General features: G+C 37.0%; 3 protein-coding genes across 4 annotated transcripts in view; 2 read left to right on the forward strand and 1 right to left on the reverse strand.

Moving 5' to 3' along the window:
- The window catches only part of LOC105425793 (uncharacterized), a 4,837-nt gene extending 2,523 nt beyond the window's left edge, over positions 1-2,314 (forward strand). For both annotated transcript variants that reach the window (XM_011636721.3, XM_089073921.1), the window contains one exon: positions 1,947-2,314. In XM_011636721.3, coding sequence (XP_011635023.2) covers positions 1,947-1,951 — 5 coding nt within the window. In that variant the 3' untranslated portion in view covers positions 1,952-2,314. The remainder of the gene's footprint in view (positions 1-1,946) is intronic.
- The window catches only part of LOC148937132 (ankyrin repeat domain-containing protein 16), a 21,118-nt gene extending 11,414 nt beyond the window's left edge, over positions 1-9,704 (forward strand). Inside the window, exon 4 of the mRNA XM_089073919.1 lies at positions 9,669-9,704. Coding sequence (XP_088930045.1) covers positions 9,669-9,689 — 21 coding nt within the window. The 3' untranslated portion in view covers positions 9,690-9,704. The remainder of the gene's footprint in view (positions 1-9,668) is intronic.
- Positions 1-18,771, reverse strand: part of LOC105425791 (latrophilin Cirl) — a 305,513-nt gene that overhangs the window by 5,002 nt on the left and 281,740 nt on the right. Inside the window, 11 exon segments of the mRNA XM_011636718.3 lie at positions 1-459; positions 2,933-3,130; positions 9,728-9,949; positions 10,964-11,132; positions 12,938-12,982; positions 14,206-14,309; positions 14,518-14,732; positions 14,839-15,004; positions 15,099-15,324; positions 15,858-16,269; positions 17,884-18,525. The exon segment at positions 1-459 is cut by the window's left edge and continues 6 nt beyond it. Of these exon segments, the coding sequence (XP_011635020.2) occupies positions 1-459; positions 2,933-3,130; positions 9,728-9,949; positions 10,964-11,132; positions 12,938-12,982; positions 14,206-14,309; positions 14,518-14,732; positions 14,839-15,004; positions 15,099-15,324; positions 15,858-16,269; positions 17,884-18,525 (2,858 nt within the window).

The raw sequence follows: 18,771 nt of genomic DNA on the forward strand, positions 1-18,771 counted from the left end.
ATCCGACACTTGGATCTCACCGGCGCCGATGACACCGCCGATACCACCGCCAATGATGCCGTTGCCGCCGCCGCCGCCGCCTCCGCCGCCGCCGCCGCCGCCGCCGCCGCCGCCGCCGCCGCTGCCGCCGCGCTCGATTTCTTCGTACACCGGATCGTCCTCGTTGGTGAGACCACGTGGCAGATGCACGTGTTGGCCGTGGTGGCCGTGCAGCTGGTGATGCCCGGCTACCCCACCGTTCCCACGGCCGTCCACGATCTCAGTGTATGTATGATTGTACGGCATCGCGGCGCGCCTACCGCCGATCGTCCTGGTACCGGTGTTCATCTCGCCGACGTCGTTCGGCCCGCGTCTCCTACCAGAGTGGCCAAGCGTCAAGGTGTTGTGCGTCCGCGGGGAGTCCTCCTGCTCGGAGCCGCCGTGTCCGGAGTCGCGGGAGTAAGACTTAAAAGAAATGTTCTGCGGAGAGAGATTTGATGCTTGATGTTAGAGCGATAGGTCTATCAATGTGCGTGGAAAGGAAGAGGGTACGATATTAGGGTGAACAATTAACGTTTCCATTGAATTCTACGCGTATACATTGAGATGGTCTTCTTTGACGATTTTTAGAAATATGTACTTGTGCGAGAACGACATATCTAACGATGACTGTAAAACAAACCGTGTCTTAAATAATCCAAAATAACTTTTATAAATAAATGCTACGTGTATTATGTATGAAAATTTAAAAAACTGATAGTTTTAAAAATTATATTCAATATATTTAGCACAACGTTGTCAACCATCTAAACGCATAGAATCATCGGACGCGACAGTGTTTAATTATCAGAGTGATTCATGTGTCACAGGGATATTTTATACAACTGAGCCGTTTATTTCATCGTTAAACGAGCAGATTAATTAAAGAGCGTTGAAGATATGTGCAAATATGTAAGATATAATAGCAGCAAACTAATTTTCGCTACGTTCGCTATGTTTAAGACAGAATACCTGATTCACGAAAATTATAATACCGATCCTAGAAAAGATGCTTATTAAGATAAGCATACTATTTTAACCTCTTCATCTCTATTTATATTTCTTAATAACATTTGATACGCTACTTTCAAATGAAACGGCTCAATTGATGATCGCGCATGCATGAGAGGAGAGACGAGCGAGAAAATTCCGCTCACGTTACATGAGGACTGTATTTCACGGTTAATCATCCTCCTCTCTTCATTGTGCAGCACAAAAAAAATATAACACGCAACGTAAACCAAGGCACACAAGATGAGCTACACACAATTCATGACAGGATAAATGGAGCACTGTGTTCTGATATAAAACGTCATAACCGTGTATTCGCATTTGTTTTCGCGCGCCGGACGCGCATTAGAATAAGAAAAAAAGAGAAAGAGGCAGGAGCAGGTAGGTACCGGAAGAGCGACATGGCTTATTCCATAACATCTTCGTCTCTTTTGGTTTTATTTCAGCCGACGCTCATCAATCATCGCGTTTTGCTGTATCGCGGTAATTCAACGAGTGTCGTTAAAAATATAAAAAATATAATAAGCAACAGTACTTACTGCATTAAAAAAGGAGGTTAAGAACGCAAATAAAAAAGTTATAATTAATATATAAATCTCTAATATCTCTAATATAAATCTCTTAATATAAAACCTTTAAATAATAAAATTTGTTTACAGATGAAAATTTTAACAATTTATGTAATTTTATAACTTACATTGTAAATAAATGGAAAATTAATTTGGAAAATTAATTTTGTTTAAATATCGTGATAGCAAATGTAAATGTTTTTTTTTTTTTTATATAAATGTATGTCACATCACAGAATTGAAACAAATATCATTACTCAAAGATAAAAAAAAAATGACATATATTTAAACATTAAAATTTATTCTATTTTACTTCTAAATTAAAGTCATAATTTATTTCAATTTTAGTGTAATGAAAAAAGATTGGAGAGATAAATTGCAGACGAAGGATCACAGGACAAGCTATGTCGCAAACTTGAAAAATAATGTCTCTTTAAACGTCGACAAGGTGTATCCGCATCTCCATGCTCAATATTCGGATCAGATTCACTCCTAGGATGCGTAAGGGTGACTAGGTAAGGGTGCTGTGCATGAGTGAAAATTAATACCGCACACCATGCAGAAACAAAAGAGAGATTCCAAAAGACACACGATGAAACGGAGACGGCTCTAATTTCAGCGGAACTTTTGGTAAAAATATATATACTTGACATAAAATTAAAACACAAATTATATATTATACTTGACATAAAATAAAAAATTTAGTTTAATGGTCTTTATACTTTTACTCTTTTGCAAATATTAAGACGATAATTATCAAGGTCCTCGCTAGAAACAGTTAACTGTTCGCAAATACGAAGATAATGGGATAGTTTTCGAGGTACTTGCAAACGTGCCTCGATTAGTATACTTCTCATAAATGCAAGCTTCCTACAAATACAAAGACCGTATGTTGGTTCTTGTAAATGCAAACTGCTTACCAACCTGAATATCGGTACTTAGGATATAATCAATGCGGAAGCAGCGGTTTAGCAATTTCTTGCAAACATACGGATCATGATACCGATGAGCTGTTCGCAAATATCCTCTGATTTCGGAACATCATAATTCGATATACATCCTTTCACGTTTACAAATACTTTTTGAAAATAGAAAGGCTACTCAAAACAACAATAAGTTAATATTTCAAAATAACAGATAATATTTAAAATTAAATTTGAACAGTGATGGTGACTATTGAAACTTGCGTGCATCAAGTAAAAAATGCTCGGTACCTTTTTTGTCTGAAATTAAAACGCAAAAAGTTCAAAACAGTCGCGAGGTTCGCATCTTACGATAGAGCCGCCCCCGAGGTTGAGAAACACAGCGAGCGATTTTAGCGGTGAATTAATTACCTTCCACATGAGGTTTTTGTTAAGGTGGCCCCAAGTGGCAGTGGCAGATTTGGGGATATTGGGAGCTGAGGGTAAGAAGGCGTGACGTGCGTACGGCAGGGTAGCCACGATGTGAGCCTCGGTCGAGGCGGGTTCACCTGGCACCGTTACTGTCGGCTGCCTATCGACTATCGCCCAGCTTCGACCGGATACCAAGTACTGCAAAAGCAACCAATCCGCCGTTCCCCCTTAACCCTTCGTTTACCGATGGGCAGGGCCTGCCCTGTCAGTGTCGCTCGTAACTCAATGTGTACGTGTATGAATAGATGGATTATTCTCTGGATAATTAGTCTATTCGCAATCACCGACCGGAAAATCGAGCTGTTAAACGATCCAAATATATTTACGTCGCTCTAACGCAGGTGGTTCGTGTCAGTAAACAAAGGGTTTCCAACAATCACGATTTTTAAAATCGACTCCGTTTCACCGGAACTGCAGCAAAGGAAATCGGTCGTAAATTCGTCATGATATGAGTCATCGATGAAGAGTTGGAAGGATCGGAATTTGCCGTTTCTTTAAACAACATTAATTGATTCTATTATTTGTCTCAACTTTTTTAGCCCCTGTGTGATTTTAATAAGAATAATATCCGTTGTAACTTAATTTTCAAATACATTTTAAATTTCTTTTATTAACAAACAAGTTTTATATTAAGATGTTAATTCAGTCTTTAATTATCAAAGCGTAAGATATATAGAAAGATAAAAAAAATTAAAAAAGATAATATTCGATATTACTTCAATTCAATAAAAAGTATAGTTACATATATACTTTTTTGTCCATAAATATATGTGTAGTCCAAGTTGAAACCATCAGGCCGAGAAGCCGTTTTTAAGCTTCTCGATCGATGGGGAGCAAGGGAACGAAAGAGACCTCGTGCGCCAATTAGGATACATAATTGTGTAGATGTGGAGTGAAGAGGCGCCGTAGATTTCGCGCGACACAAGCAGACATGGGGGGGGGGGGGGAGATATGCTGTACACATCCAGCGGTATCTCGCGCGGCGTGCGATGCCGGAAGCGGAACGGATTTAACTCGGGTGCGGGAGCAAATCTACGATGTAGCGTTCTGAGATACGCGACGTCGGCACGCACGCCAGAGGATTCTCCCCGGACACGTCCCCGGCCTCCTTCCCTCCACCCTTCGGCGAACGAGACTGTTTGTTGCGCGAGAACGACATGTGATTGCACCTGTTTCGAGACCCTATAGGGACGGGTCACGCGACCGCACTACGGCCAGACTTCCGGTCCGTACGAAACCTACGATCTGCTTTGACACAGATCGAAAAGAACGACGACTCATCCTCGTTGGTAGAAGGTGATAACATTTTCTGTCTGGCTTGACAGATCTCTAAGAGGAAATCGAAGAGGTTCTTCGCATCCGAGGAATGAAATTGTTTGACGAGTTGAGGGTGAAGAACTGCGATTTAAAAAATTGATTTGAGAGACAGGGTAAATAATTTTTTTAATAATATTTAGAAATGCTTTTGATCATTTTTTAATCCACGCGTGTTCTGGAGATTCTCGATGACAAAGTAATCGTCCGTCGTAAGAATCTTTATACTTTATCTCGTTGCGTGGACATGCGGTCTGGTGTTAATCAACGAAACGCATCCAGCTGATAGGAATAAAGAGAATAAGAGAGAAAGAAAGAGAAAGAAAGAGAAAGAGAGAGAAAGAGCGAAAGTGGCCGGTGAATGAGCATGTGTGATGCGGTGAAAGTGTGACAGATGTAACGGATTGGTTCGCGCGGATTTTCCTCGCCTCGTACCTTTCCTTTTTTTTTCCCTCATTTTCCATTAAGTGACTGATCGTGTGGGTGAGTGCCTGAGCGAGCATTTGAGCGCCTCTTAATCCTTTACACTTGAGGCACAAATCCGATTATTGTTCTTTCTTGCTTTCGTTATTATCACAATTATTAAATCTAATGTTTGTAACATTTATCTAAAGTTAACTTTATTATTTCTTTTTTTATAATAATGCTTTTTAATATCGTGTAATAAAAAACTAATATACTTTAGGAAAAAAAATGAATAAACTGTATAACATATACTTCCTTTTTAGTAACAAACTGCTAAAAATGTTTGTTTAAATTGTAATACAAATACATTAACGAATATAATTTCTGCTCTGTTAGTCAACCGGTAATAAATGAGACAAGTACAAAGGATTAAATGTGCGTCTCCTCAAAATGTGAAATATGTTGGCAAATTTGACAGAAAACGCAAAAATTTTCGCGCAAGTAGATACATACTGCAGGTGCAACATAATAATTGTTATGCACAAGCATTTGCATCTTGAGAAAGCGTTTTCTATCGATCGCCTGTTTATAAGAGAGAAAAACCACTTAATTACTCGAAGCGCGTTCAGGCGGAATACGGAAGCGTCATGGAGTGCAAGAGAACAAAACGACATGTAAGTGCTCGCAGTAGAGTGCATCCCTTCGTACTCCGCCTTTCGCGTGTTTAATTAGAATTGAGTCCGCTGGTACATTACGAATCTTTCTGAACGTATACCTTCCCCGTCCGTCGACGGAAGTCTTGTTTGTTTAAACTCCTTCAACGTGAAAAAGCGATCTGATTGGTAAAACAAATACACGAAAGATTTGTTTTATTTTTAATAATTATTTATACTATCGTATAAATAATTATTAAAAATAAAACAAATCTTTGACAAACACTAACAATCTGCGATCATATTAATTTTTGCTTTTCTCGATTTCTTACATTTTTTTAGAAAATATCATAATTTAAGAATATATTGTAAAAATAAAAAAATTACATTTCTGCAACAAAAAATGATATAAAGCTGCAATATATATATATATATATATATATATATGTGTAGTATTTTAAACAAAACCTAAAATTGAAACAAATATAAATATATATATATATATATATATATATATATATATATATTTATATAAATATATATTTATACAAATATAAATATATATATATATATATATATATATATGTGTAGTATTTTAAACAAAACCTAAAATTGAAACAAATATAAATAATCAATTTTAATTGATTATTAATTTCCCTTATTGTAATTGTAAACGAGTAGTCATTATGCTGATCAAATGAAATTCGCCTGGCGTATCAAATGTAATGAGCAAAAGGGTTAACATTAAGAGGCGATATAAAGGAGACGCAATTATGAGAGCAATCATAAATCATGATTGCGCGGGTGCAACTGATGTTGACGCGCATGTTCGAAATTATTTCTGCTATGACTAGGAGAAAGGCAGTAACTGACAGGTCGAGGATTTATATTTCTTCAACTCTTTTCGTCATATTAATGTGTAACAATAATCTTCATGTGTTTTTATAATTAAATTTAAAAAATTGAAATATCTTTAAGTATGATATAAATAAGATAAATTAAATTTGAATCACTCATTAATTAATTTAAACATAAATATATAATTAATAATTCTAAAAGATTTTATTGTTAATTTGTTGATGATATTAAGTTTTTAAGACCTCATCTTCCTTATCATTCGGTATAAAAATATAATACATTTAATGATATATAACTATTATTTAATTTGACTTACCAGATTACTTCAACTGCTGCTAAAATTTCCTGTGTAAAAATAGTCATTTCGGCAAAGTTACATCACTTACTGCCTTTTACCTGATCACAGAGATTTCATTGACGTTTCCGGAAGGTCTGAAATAAACGACGAATCGCGCGAAATCACGTTCTTCGTAGTGAGAAAGGGAGCGGGCCGGGGCATAAGAGGATACAAAGTAGCCAGCAACCGCATTACACCAAACCCCGAAGCCAGATAAGAAGCACGGAAATCACCACTGTTAGTAGGAAGTCTTGCGGGCGAGCGTGCTCGCAAGAGTGCGAATTCGAATATGTTCGTGCTATACCTGCCTTCCGCGCGTTATTTACAGAATAGGGATGTCGAGGGATTATCAAATCAGTAATCTGGAAGCGACATCTCTTCAGCCAAATTCATTAGTGAAAATATAAATGTACATTCTTCCCAAATGTGTTAAATTTTGAGAAACACAATTTAAAAAACTTTCACAAGAGAATTTTTTTTTTTAATTACCCTTGTATCAAGTGAAATTAAAACACTAAAAAGTTTTAATTTTAATAAAAAAATATAACACATGTTACGACTTCTAAAAGTAACAGTAGAATTATTAAAAATAAAAATGTCTTTTTCTTGTTATCAATTTGATACTACTATATTTGATATTAATTAATGCAATAATTGTAGATGTGCCAGTTTTACATTTCTGGATAATTTGGAGACTAATTGAACTGAAGAGCGATTTTTTTGAATATTTTAATTCATTCAGGCTGTTACTTACAGGCTGAAATAATTTGATGATTTTATTTAAGATCTTCGAGAGATTGCTGTTATTTATTACTTGGCATCTTAAATAAGAAATAGCAAATAATATTGAAAGACATTATTTTAATTGGAAATATAACGAGTTGTACTAAGGAACTCAAATTAAAATAAAATCAAGACGAAACTACCAAATTTCATTTATTTCTTTAACGAGCACAAAATGATATATTAAATATACCAAACAACTTATTTAAAGAATTTTTATAAAATTATTTTATGAAATTCATGCTTAAAATAATCGAATTATAAAAAAAGAAATATTTTTTTTATATAATTATAACTAGAGAAAGAAGAGAAAACTCTATATATTTTATCTTGAAAAATTTCAAATTTCTTTATACGAATTTAAAAATAAAAATAAATATAAATATAAAATAATTTAATACTAAAACTTTTAACATTAAAAATTTTTAAACTTAAAATTTTAATAAAACATCAAAGAAATTTTAATCTGCAATAAGCATTTATCATTAAAAATGCAAAATATCGCAAAAACTTGGCAAAAATATAAAATTTCTTGTATTCTCAATTTTTAACATTAATGTTTTTTCCTTTGGCGCTTTCCTATAGATTGTCCTATAACAGCATATACGCGAACGTTCAACAATCTCTCTTCCAAATACATTTTTTGTTTCGCTAGTTTCTCTCTCTCTCTCTCTCTCTCTCTTTCTCTCTTTCTCTCCTCATTCTATTTTTGTCGGCCAATTCTCTTCGACTCTCTGAGCGCGACAGGGTCGAAAGAGCTGAACGGTTCGTTAAATGCCTTTTAGTTCGCCGTTTTGCGAGTCAGTTTTTGAAGTGACTTGCTGATAACACTAAAAAAGCTTTCAGATACATATCGGTTTCGGATATTAAAGATGAGTATACACTTAACATTATTCATTATAAGCATACGCTTTCAGAAAGTAATAGTTTCTCTCTCTATGGTAGTCATGAAAATCTCTGTAAATTAATTTTTATACAAAGAAGATTGTTTTCAAGAAATAAAATTGTCTCCTTAGTCATAGCAAATTAATTCTATGTACAAATAAAAAAAATTGATTTATTTAAAAATTCTATCTTTATAAATCAAAAGAGTAAAACCTATTTGAGCGTGTATTAGACTTTATCTGTGAAAACAACAAAAGTAAACTAACAGAACTGACTATTTTATTTACATCCTATAACAAATATAAAAAAAAAAAAGAAAACGCATTGCATAGCAGATAAAATTCTATTGCTCAATTGTGCTAAATTGAATATATTATAAGCATGAGATTGGGGATCAAGTAACTACATTTAGCGTTAAATGCGTGACGAACCAAAGTCTATTTACACGCGCTGAAGGAATCAAGAGAGATAGATAGAAATTCTATGTAATTTACGTGGCAAGATAATGATTAACCGTAGCAGCCTTTCAATTGTAAAAGAGTAAGTTAAAGGAGAGTAGGCTGAGTCCTGAGTTACAGACAAGAAATAAATGGTAATAATTACTTAAATTGCAGATTATATTTGTGTTATTTATAATCATACTGAAAAAGAAATACAGCGAGAATAGAATATATAGAAAAAAGAAGAGAAAAAGATAGAGGGAGAAAGGAAGAGAGAGAGAGAGAGAGAGAGAGAGAGAGAGAGAGAGAGAGAGAGAGAGAGAGAAATGCAATTTATCGAAAATAATTTTGGTATCCTATAAATTATCTCATATGCTCGTTGAGCTTTATGCATACAATATCAGAAAACGTTAGATATTGATCGATATACTTTTAGATCAAATATTGCATCGTGATTGCTATATTATAAAGAAAAAAATAAAAGGGGGAGAGGAAGATGCACATTTCTCTTTCGAAGATTCCTACTTTTAGTTTCTCGGCTGCCCTATAGAAAACATAATAACTAATATTTTTATAAAAATTGAAATGTTCTAATTTTTGCAAATACTACATGTTTTGTAACATATCATCAGTTCTCTTATCTTTATCGAATAAGATAAGGGGAAAAGTGATAAATGAAGAGGTAATTCGATTAATTCTCGAATTAAATATAAAACAACGTGGTATCTGCAAAAATGATAAACATAATGCAAGATCGTTACATCTCAATCTTCATAAGTGTTATATCAGTTACAACGATCCCACGGGGCAGCCACTTCACCTCGCTTCGTTATCGACGTGTATCTCTGGTTTGGTGTATAAGCGGCGTTTGGATACCTTGCTGAGCGGGATGCCTATTGTGGTTGCTAGGTGCCATCATGTGCATCTGGTGCGCCCCGACCGGCGATCTCAGCGACAAATTGTTCAGGTTCACGTTTATCGAAAGATTCGTATTGTTACAGGTGGCGGTCAGGTTGTTGTGATTGTTCGGCGGTGATGTCGCACCGATGTTGGTACCCACATTGGTGGCTGCGTGAGCCGACAGACCGGAGCTGTCGGTGGTCGGGGCCGAGGGGTTCGACGAGGTGTTGTGCGAGGCGAAGTCCTTGCCACCGTTGGCGCCGCCGGTGCCGCCGCTGCCGCCGGTGGAGCCGGCCGAGCCGCCCGTCACCGTCTTCGAGCACCTCAGGCACTTCGGTAGCCAGGAGTGACGGCGCACGAACTTCCGGTACTCCTTCCTCACCTGTAAGAGCGAAGCAGAGCCCGCCCAACCCAACGAAACGAGTTTAACGGTGCGAGAAAAAACTAAAGGCCTGTGCGAGACAGCGTGCGGATACGTCGTGTGCATCTCTGCGAGTCTGATACATGGAGATTGCAGACTGCAGGCTGCAGACGGTCTCATACTGAAGCCTCATGATAGCCATGATATGACGGATAAAATTACAAGTTGCAAGAATAAAAGATAAAGGGAGAATCGCTTTTTTTATATTTTACTCATGTCTCTTGTTATCTTTGGGCAAATTGGAAAGATCGTCTGCAGCAATTTGTGAGAGTATCGTGCGATCTAAGTTTGGAGGCTCGAAATTCTGGTGCCGATTTAACGAGAAATAAGAATAATATCGGTGCCTCTCGCGATAATAACAAAAAATTTTCAAATTCTCGAAAAAAATTATAACGAGCCTGCTACGCAGGGTGATGAGAGTAAACGCGAAATAAATGCCAATAACTTGTATTGCCACAGCGCTTTATTAAACAGATCATTTTCTCATCTCCATGTTCTAGCTTTTATGAGCAAAACAATGTTAACATGATGATCTAGCAATCTTAATTAATATCAATCGTGATCGATACGTTAAACTTAAATGCTAAAAAGTTCTTCAAATTTTAAATTTATATACAAATGAGAATATATAAAAAAATTTATAAAAAATTATTACAACTCACTACATATAATTTTATTCTAATAAAGTATGAAGTTTACACAGTTTTCCAAGCAACGTAACATTTCTATTACAAATCATTCGTAAAAAATATGCAATAAAAATGATCGAGTTCTTACAGGAAGTGTGTCAATGCAAAATCAAATTGTCCTTATAAAAAATTGCGCAACGTTACTCTCAAGTGATAAAATTTATTACATATTTTACGAATAACTTCCAATTTTATCGTTTGTATTTCTCTCTCCGGAAACATTCAGCGATGTTGCCGGAACAGTCTAAATCAAGGCAGACTTCTGTGCCCCGACGTATTCCCTTACCTTCTCGTTCTGTACGCAATGGAACACAAAGATAAACAGCCCCTGGAGACTATTCAATACGGTGAAGATGTACGCCATCACGACGGACTCTTGGTTTAAGTAGAGAAGCCCGAACGTCCAGGTCAGACCTAGTAGAAACACCAGCACGATAGCGCCCCGCAGCCAGGCCCTGATCAGAAGATACAGAATAATAAATTACATCGGAGAACAGCCAGCCAAGTTTCTGTTGTACAATACAAATCGCGATGGCGGCGCTTAAAGAGGACCAACGTATCGTCGGGGCGGACGCTCCGATGGAATATTATTTTCGCAGAGAGAAGATGAAATCTCGCAAAACATCATGTGTCGTCTAAGGAAACGTCTTGGATCGATCGTGTTATTTAAATTTGTCTGTTCGCTTCAGCGATTTAAAAAAAAAAGTCTTAAACTGTCGTACGAAGATTCATCTTAATAAGGGCAAGATATTTTCTCCAACTTCAAGAACAAAAGAAGAAAATATTATTGTTAATAGATTTCCAATCTTTTTAACCGATTTCATCATGTTTTATCACGCTATATATTTACTGCGTTCGGATTCTTAAATAAATTGTAATGTTACAATTTTTATTTCCTATCTCATTTGCTATTTATAAAAGAATAAAGATAATTGCAATTGATCTCAGGTTTCCTTAGTCGATTGTAAAAATACAGTTTTAATATTTGACATTACGATATCGAAAAGAAAAAAATAATACGACCGTCACGTAGCGTCGTGAGACACGCGAGGGTTTGCGAGGGCGACATAAAAACATTGCGATATTATGCTGAATTGGAGTTTTTATTTTCACAAGCAGCGCGAGCGCGCCGCTTTGAGCGTCGCTGGAATCGCGGCATTTTATCTAAACCGTTATGATTAGAACATGTGGCATTATACACAGGTAGGCGGATATATCTCTACGGTACTTTCACGTCTATCTACTTGTAAATCAGGCGTAATACCTGAAACTAAGGAGAATACTACATGCAGTGAATTATCGTGTCTACTCACAGGAAATGCAAGTGCCATAATAAATATATAACAAGTATTGTAATTATCAAAAACATATATCGTCCGTAATATCAATTTCAGTCACATAAGAACGTCACGACACAAAAATTTTGTTTATAAATTAAAATTAAAAAACAACAAAAAATTATCTGTCGCAAAAATGATTTTATTCAAAAGATGGAAAAAAATTATAAAAAATTCTAATTAAAATATTAATTGTAACATATTATTAATCATATGAAATAAGTATTTATAAAAAAAATATTTTTCCTACGACATAAATATAAGCGATAAGCACAATTGATATAAATATAAATTGAAAGATTATTAGATACACAATATATTGTTGTAATTAATTGAAGGAATAAATGTACAAAGTCATATTTTCAGAAACTTAATTTTTACACAAATAAAATTGTTAGTTTTTTATTATAATATATTCCAAGCTAATTCTATGTTATATTTTAAAATTCAGAATTTTTAAAGTTTTTACAAAATTAAATCATTTCATTACAATTAACTTAAATATTCGTAAGTTTCAAATATTGTAAACGTGAACGTATTGTTGTCATACATTTATTCCTTCAATTATTGTATACAATAATTAATTAATTACATTAATTACAATATTACACAAATGCAGCACTGGCGTTTCCTATGAATGTCACGATATCATGTGGTGGAGAATGTTTTGATGTATGATGTGAGAGACTATAAAATCTATATATATATATATATATATATATATATATATATATATATATATATATATACATACATATATATATATACACGACTACGTTCACAAAATAAGTATAAAATGATATTCAGACAGCTTAATCAAAATGAAATGGACTAAAAAAAACGGAATGATCAAATGAGCGAGATGGCGATTAATGACAATGTTAACGACTGGTGAATAATAATAAAAATGGTAAATATCTTACAAGTGCGCTTGCAATTTGTTGGGAAGAGCATTCTCTTCCTTTCCACTACCAACCAACCACGCCATGCAGAAGAATGTAGAACAGTGTAGACAGAAGTGGGTAGAAGATTTAATACACAAATGAAACAAGACAGCAGTTAGGTGATTGTTCCGGCACCATTAATTAATTGATAATAGCTTATTCTTTGATTTGCAATGCTCGATTCGCATTACTTTCCGTCGAATATGAAAAGCGACATTTTTACTAAATAACCACAGGTGAAATGGTTGACAATTAATTATGTAAACAAGAAAACCATTACGTACAGCGACAGCAATATTTTTAACATCTGTCATCACGAAAAATATTATCTCTAATAATCCGAATCGGGATTGCAACAACTTTTTCACTACCATCACCAAATTATTTTCGTATTTTTACGATTTTGCAAAAATCAAGACTTATAATTTTTTATAATAATTTTACACAAATCATTGACTATGCCGCCGTTTACAACATCCGTAAATTAAATGACAATATACAGGGTGTTCCCAAGAAATTTTAATTAAATTAACATACATTTGTATATAATTATCTATAAAGTTAACAAAATATCTATAAAATCAAAGGTCTACAATATAAAATTATAATAAAAATCTATAAAATCTAATATCTACGGGTTGAAACATTTTACATTATTTTTAAAATATTTGAATGCATTTGAAATATTTTTCGATTTAGCATCATTTCGTCGCTAGAATATGGAAATTCGAAAAAAATAATAATGCAAGATCTAAAACTTAAGAATTTTGTAAAACAAAATTCACAAATTTATGATCTAAATAAAAAGCGAGATTAGGAAAAACTGTATCAATGGTGTTTTTTAAACATACAGAATGGCGCACCCTGTATACGACTAATCTGTGTAATCGTATGATATACTCGTGTATATCCTAGGTATCACAGCAATACAGTGGTGTGTCGAACGAACGAAATCTGCGGTCATTCCAAACATAGGAATCAAAACCAAAACCAAAAAATCAGCATGGCCGCCAAAAGATGCGTGACAACAAGATCCGCGTTCGGGAGATCTCTTTAAGCAAGTAAAGCTTGCGAACGTGTAAACCGAAAGCATCAAACAGACATCTCGACTGCTACTCTTCGACGGGAGGATCAAATCTCGAATGTGACGGATAACGGACGGACTCGACTGGTATACGGTATATACAATTCGCAATTTACGGTGATTTACTAAAAGAATGAAACAGGCTACCAAGGACTGTGCTTACCTTGCGCTAGCCAATCGGGAATGTTCCTTGCTTTTCATGGCCACGGTGGTGTTTGCGTGTCGACACATCATATAGATCGCCATCGATAGAAATACCAGATTTGCCTGCAAAAGATGATGTTGAAATTAAATCGACGTTGCGTTTTGGATGTTACCATAATAAAGTTGAAAAGCTCAAGGAAACGTCACATTGAAATGAACAAAACAAACAGTTTTACATCACCAGTATTAGATAATGTTGTTTTCTTGAGCCAATTGGTCGCACAGCTTTCATTTAGTAAATATAAATTACCAGTATAAATCTATAAATTACCAGTATAACGAGTATCACAGGTCCAACAAAGCTGAAGATGAAATAATTATCCGCACGCAGCCAGCAGTACCGATCGGTACCGTAGCTGAGCGGATCGATTATGCATGAAATTGCCACGACCAGCAGCGGTGCGCCATATGCGACCAAATAATACCATCGAAGCCGCGATTTTTCTGCTTCGAAAACCTCGATCAGCATAACGTATAATTGAAATCCTGTAATGCGATACGACAAAATCATATAGATTATTATAACGATAAAATATAAATTATTAAGTACAGTGTGTAAGTAAAGCAGCTAAGTTATACATAATTTACTTACCTTCAAGGAACATCCATGCGAACGCGCAGAGAAAGAAGAAGTGCAACAAGCCGGCCACGATGCCGCAGACGATCCTCTGATTAGTTTGGCCGATCCCGCAAACAAAGAGTACCTCGGCAATCAGCAGGCACACGCAGAGATTCTTGTGGATCGTCGTCCTGTCCGACTGCAAATCAGAAATCGGAGAGAGTGACAAAAAAATTCCATCTCGCCGCGATTGAATGCCGATCGATCAGCGCCCGCGCAGTTATATACATTACCTTCAGTCCGCGAAATAATTGAAACGTGAGAATGGCCAGGACGAGGCAGACGACGGAAATGATGCAGCCTATATACGTGATGATCTGCAGGGCGACCTGATGGGCGATGTCCAGCCTGACGGCGTACACGTCCATCAGCACGGCGAAGTTCGTCAGGTGATTGCATTCGCACACCGTATGAGTCTCGTTGGTCTTTTGTATCTGGCATCCCTCGTCCGACCAGGCGCTGTGGGAAATAAGGTATTGCGTGTAGAGGAGGGATCATTGTTCGTGTTATTGCTAGTTTTGCTATCGAGTACACGGGATGTACTCGGAAACCGCGCGAAACTAGCTTCAACTACGAATTTCTGACTTTATATATATATATATATATATATATATATATATATATATATATATATATATATATACGTCCTAAAGTTCTGAGTTCTCGTCGAAAATTTACGGAGTTAAAAATTAAAATTAGAAATCTTGTTCTTCAGTCAAGCTTAAGAATAATTTTTTTTTTTTTTTTTATCAAACAAATCAATAGAATATTCGAGTTCTATAAGCGATTCTCAGGAAAGAAAACCTGGTGGATTAAATAATGGCAAATGTACTTTCTATTTCGGGCGCGAGTTGTCGCGAGTCTTGTATTTCGGCGCAGCGCGGAAACACAGGAAGAGAAAATTGAAAATGAAGAAATAAGAGAAAGACTCCACGGCACTTTTCTAGTATCGTACAAAGTGGAAATAGGATCGCGGGCAGGAGCGAAATTACCTCAATATGTAATCCCAGAAGACGCAAGTGGGGTTGGTGACATTCTCAACCGCCAGATGTCTGAAATACACCCGGACAGGTTCCGAGAGCTGTATGTGTCGGCCTTTTCCCAAGGACGCCGAGATAACTTTGCTGTTGAGGAGACGCGTGGTGTTCCTCCGCGGTAAGGGCTGAGGATCGTCGTTCATGACGACGGACGGCGGCTCCGCTTGCGGCTGCAGTATCTCCTCGAGTCTGTCAAAGGCCATGAAGACCAACCGGACGATGCCGGCCTCGCTGTTGTCGAGCAAAGCGCCCCTGGTAAGTTCCACGCGATCGTTCGAGACGGTCCACTTTTGCTTGGCGGCCTCGCTCGGGAAAACTTCCAGCTCGTTCTCGATGTTGCGCGCGTCCAGGACGCGAACTTCCATCACTGCGGTGAAGACACGCACGCGGCTAATTAAGCGAGTAGGTGTATCTTTCCCCTTGGCGCGATTAACGCGCCCCACATAAGAATTCTAGCCGCGACTTTGCCGCCGAAAGACGCGGATTAAATTACAGGGAGAACGGTGGTTTTCCAACTTTTCTACAAACACTTATTTTAAAAGTTTGCACTACAAGTTTAACTTTGTCAAGTAGCGATGGAGATCGAAATACCTCATTATTGTATAAATAAACGTGATAACTGCAATTTTAAACGTAACTTCGAAATACAATTTTCTTCAAGTATGAAATAGAAGTAGGAGCCATTATAAAATTAATTAAAAGAATACAACATACTTTTGCTCAGATGCATGTGCTGTAGCACAAATTGAAAATTACTCTGACAAAAGAAAAAAAAAAAGATGATATAATTCTTACTTTCCTTAAGTTTTTATCTGCGGATTTAATTGGATAAAATTAAAATGAGCAATTCAATGAATGATAATGAAATGGTACTGTTAATAAATTTTATTGCTTAAAATTCGCACGCTAAAAGGAGCTCAATCGCCTCGAATGTTGCAAGAAGAAGCAATAGTTCTAATACGCTCTGTAATCTGCTGCGAAATGAAGAATTAAGAATTGATCGCGATATCAATCAGTGGCGTTGCCAGGAAGAGGGACTTAATGCGATTCCGATTTTTCTTCTGAAAAGGAGGATGTTACACAGCATCTGACCGGCTGTCGCTCATCAACCGCCTCTCCCCTTCTTTCCTCCGACGCTTTTTGCTCTCCGCTGTTATGCAGTTTATCAAGCGTGCATCTGATGATGCACGTACACAGCGGCTCAATCAAGCCACGACGCACTTCCGGGAAGTAAATCAAGTCGCTCGTAATTCCATCGTCGTTTTGTAATAATAATAGCCACGCGCCCGCGCCATACTCACTCGGATTACAACCGTAATCCGGGTGGGTATCGGAGAATTACGATGGATTCGGGTCTATATTTTATCTATACTAGAGATTACCGGGTATTGGGTGCGCGAACGATATAAATCATTCGATGTACGCCGAAGGCGAATGCAACGTGCGTTTTCGTTCCGTGACTTTCGAAACTCTAAAATAATTATTTCGGAGACACGATCCCATCTGAATAATGAAGATAATTGCACCGTTGAATTTTAAATTGTCTTACAAGCGGAATGTAAATTGAAATATTAATAATAAGCTAATTGCAACAACTTAACAATAATCTTTTTAGAGAATTAAATAAATTTAATTTGCTTCCTCTTATATTTTGTGTTACGTTTAATAGCGCATTAATAAAGAGAATAATAAAATGAAAAGGAAGTCGGAAAGTATTATTCTCTAATCTTTAAGTTTCAAATTTAAGTTTCAAAATTAAATTATAATCCCATTTTATCTTAATAATTGCAAATAAGGCTTTATACATAACTTCGAAATTATATTCCGCAATTATCTAGGCAATTGGCCGTAGCCAGCAAAGCAACAACCTAATGAAGAGGATATTAATGTCTCCCTACGCGGCATATAAAGAACATAATGAATGCGTACTCCAATAAATTTTGTTATGTAGCAATTACCAATCATCATTAGCAGTACTCACATATGTTTTTGTCGTCGTGCATGATGGTCTTTTCGTGCATAAGCGTGTCGGCCAATAAAAAGGCGTTCTCCTCAAGACCGATCAGCAGCGACGTGGCGACCCTCATCTGTTCCTGATGACTGAGATCCTTCCAGGACGCCATTTGCGCCTTGTCGAGCAGGTTACTGCCGGTCTTGACTACGCCCTGAAGCAGTTCCGTGACGCTGACCTCCCTCTGATTCGGGTCCAGATAGGTTTTGATGTCGTAGGCCATCTTCTCGGCCATGTTTTTGATGATCTTCGTGGTGATCATCATGTCGCCGCCGTACAGGCCGCGGCTGTTATTTGTCACCTGTGAAAGCTCCCTGCTGATGCCGAGAATCACGTCGCCGTCCGACACGCGGTTCTCCAGGGTGGTCAGCCAGACGGACCGGCACTCACTCAAGTCCGGACTGTCGCGATGCCAGAAGGCGGATTCTCCGCGAGCCAGGCATCGCCATCTAGCCAGACCGTTAGCACCACCGGGACAGCTCTGTACGGCGACTTCGCCGACCCTGGTCGTGTTCCAGGACAGGTTTCTGGCCACCACCGGGGGACACACTTGTTTACCATAGTCGTACCACTGGCCGTTCGAACTGGACTCCGGATACAGTGTGCTGGGTACTGTAACAATGCAGTTACGATTCGGTCAGTAACTGCAGTTAAGTGGACCTCGACTACACCTCGACTAACAATTGCAGTTAACATCTCGACGTTAATGTGATGTCGGCGCCACGGCGGACGCAATCTGGTGAGCAACGATGCTCGGAAATGGAATCTCGAATCCACTCCGGAAAATTTTAATACTTCTCTCGTTTTGATCGAGCAGAAGTGCGGTTATTTATAGATTATTGACAAGAATGTGTTGAT

Source organism: Pogonomyrmex barbatus, unplaced genomic scaffold (assembly GCF_055798465.1).
Source record: "Pogonomyrmex barbatus isolate J1 unplaced genomic scaffold, ASM5579846v1 scaffold16, whole genome shotgun sequence".
In the NCBI taxonomy this organism is placed as follows: Eukaryota; Metazoa; Arthropoda; class Insecta; order Hymenoptera; family Formicidae; genus Pogonomyrmex; species Pogonomyrmex barbatus.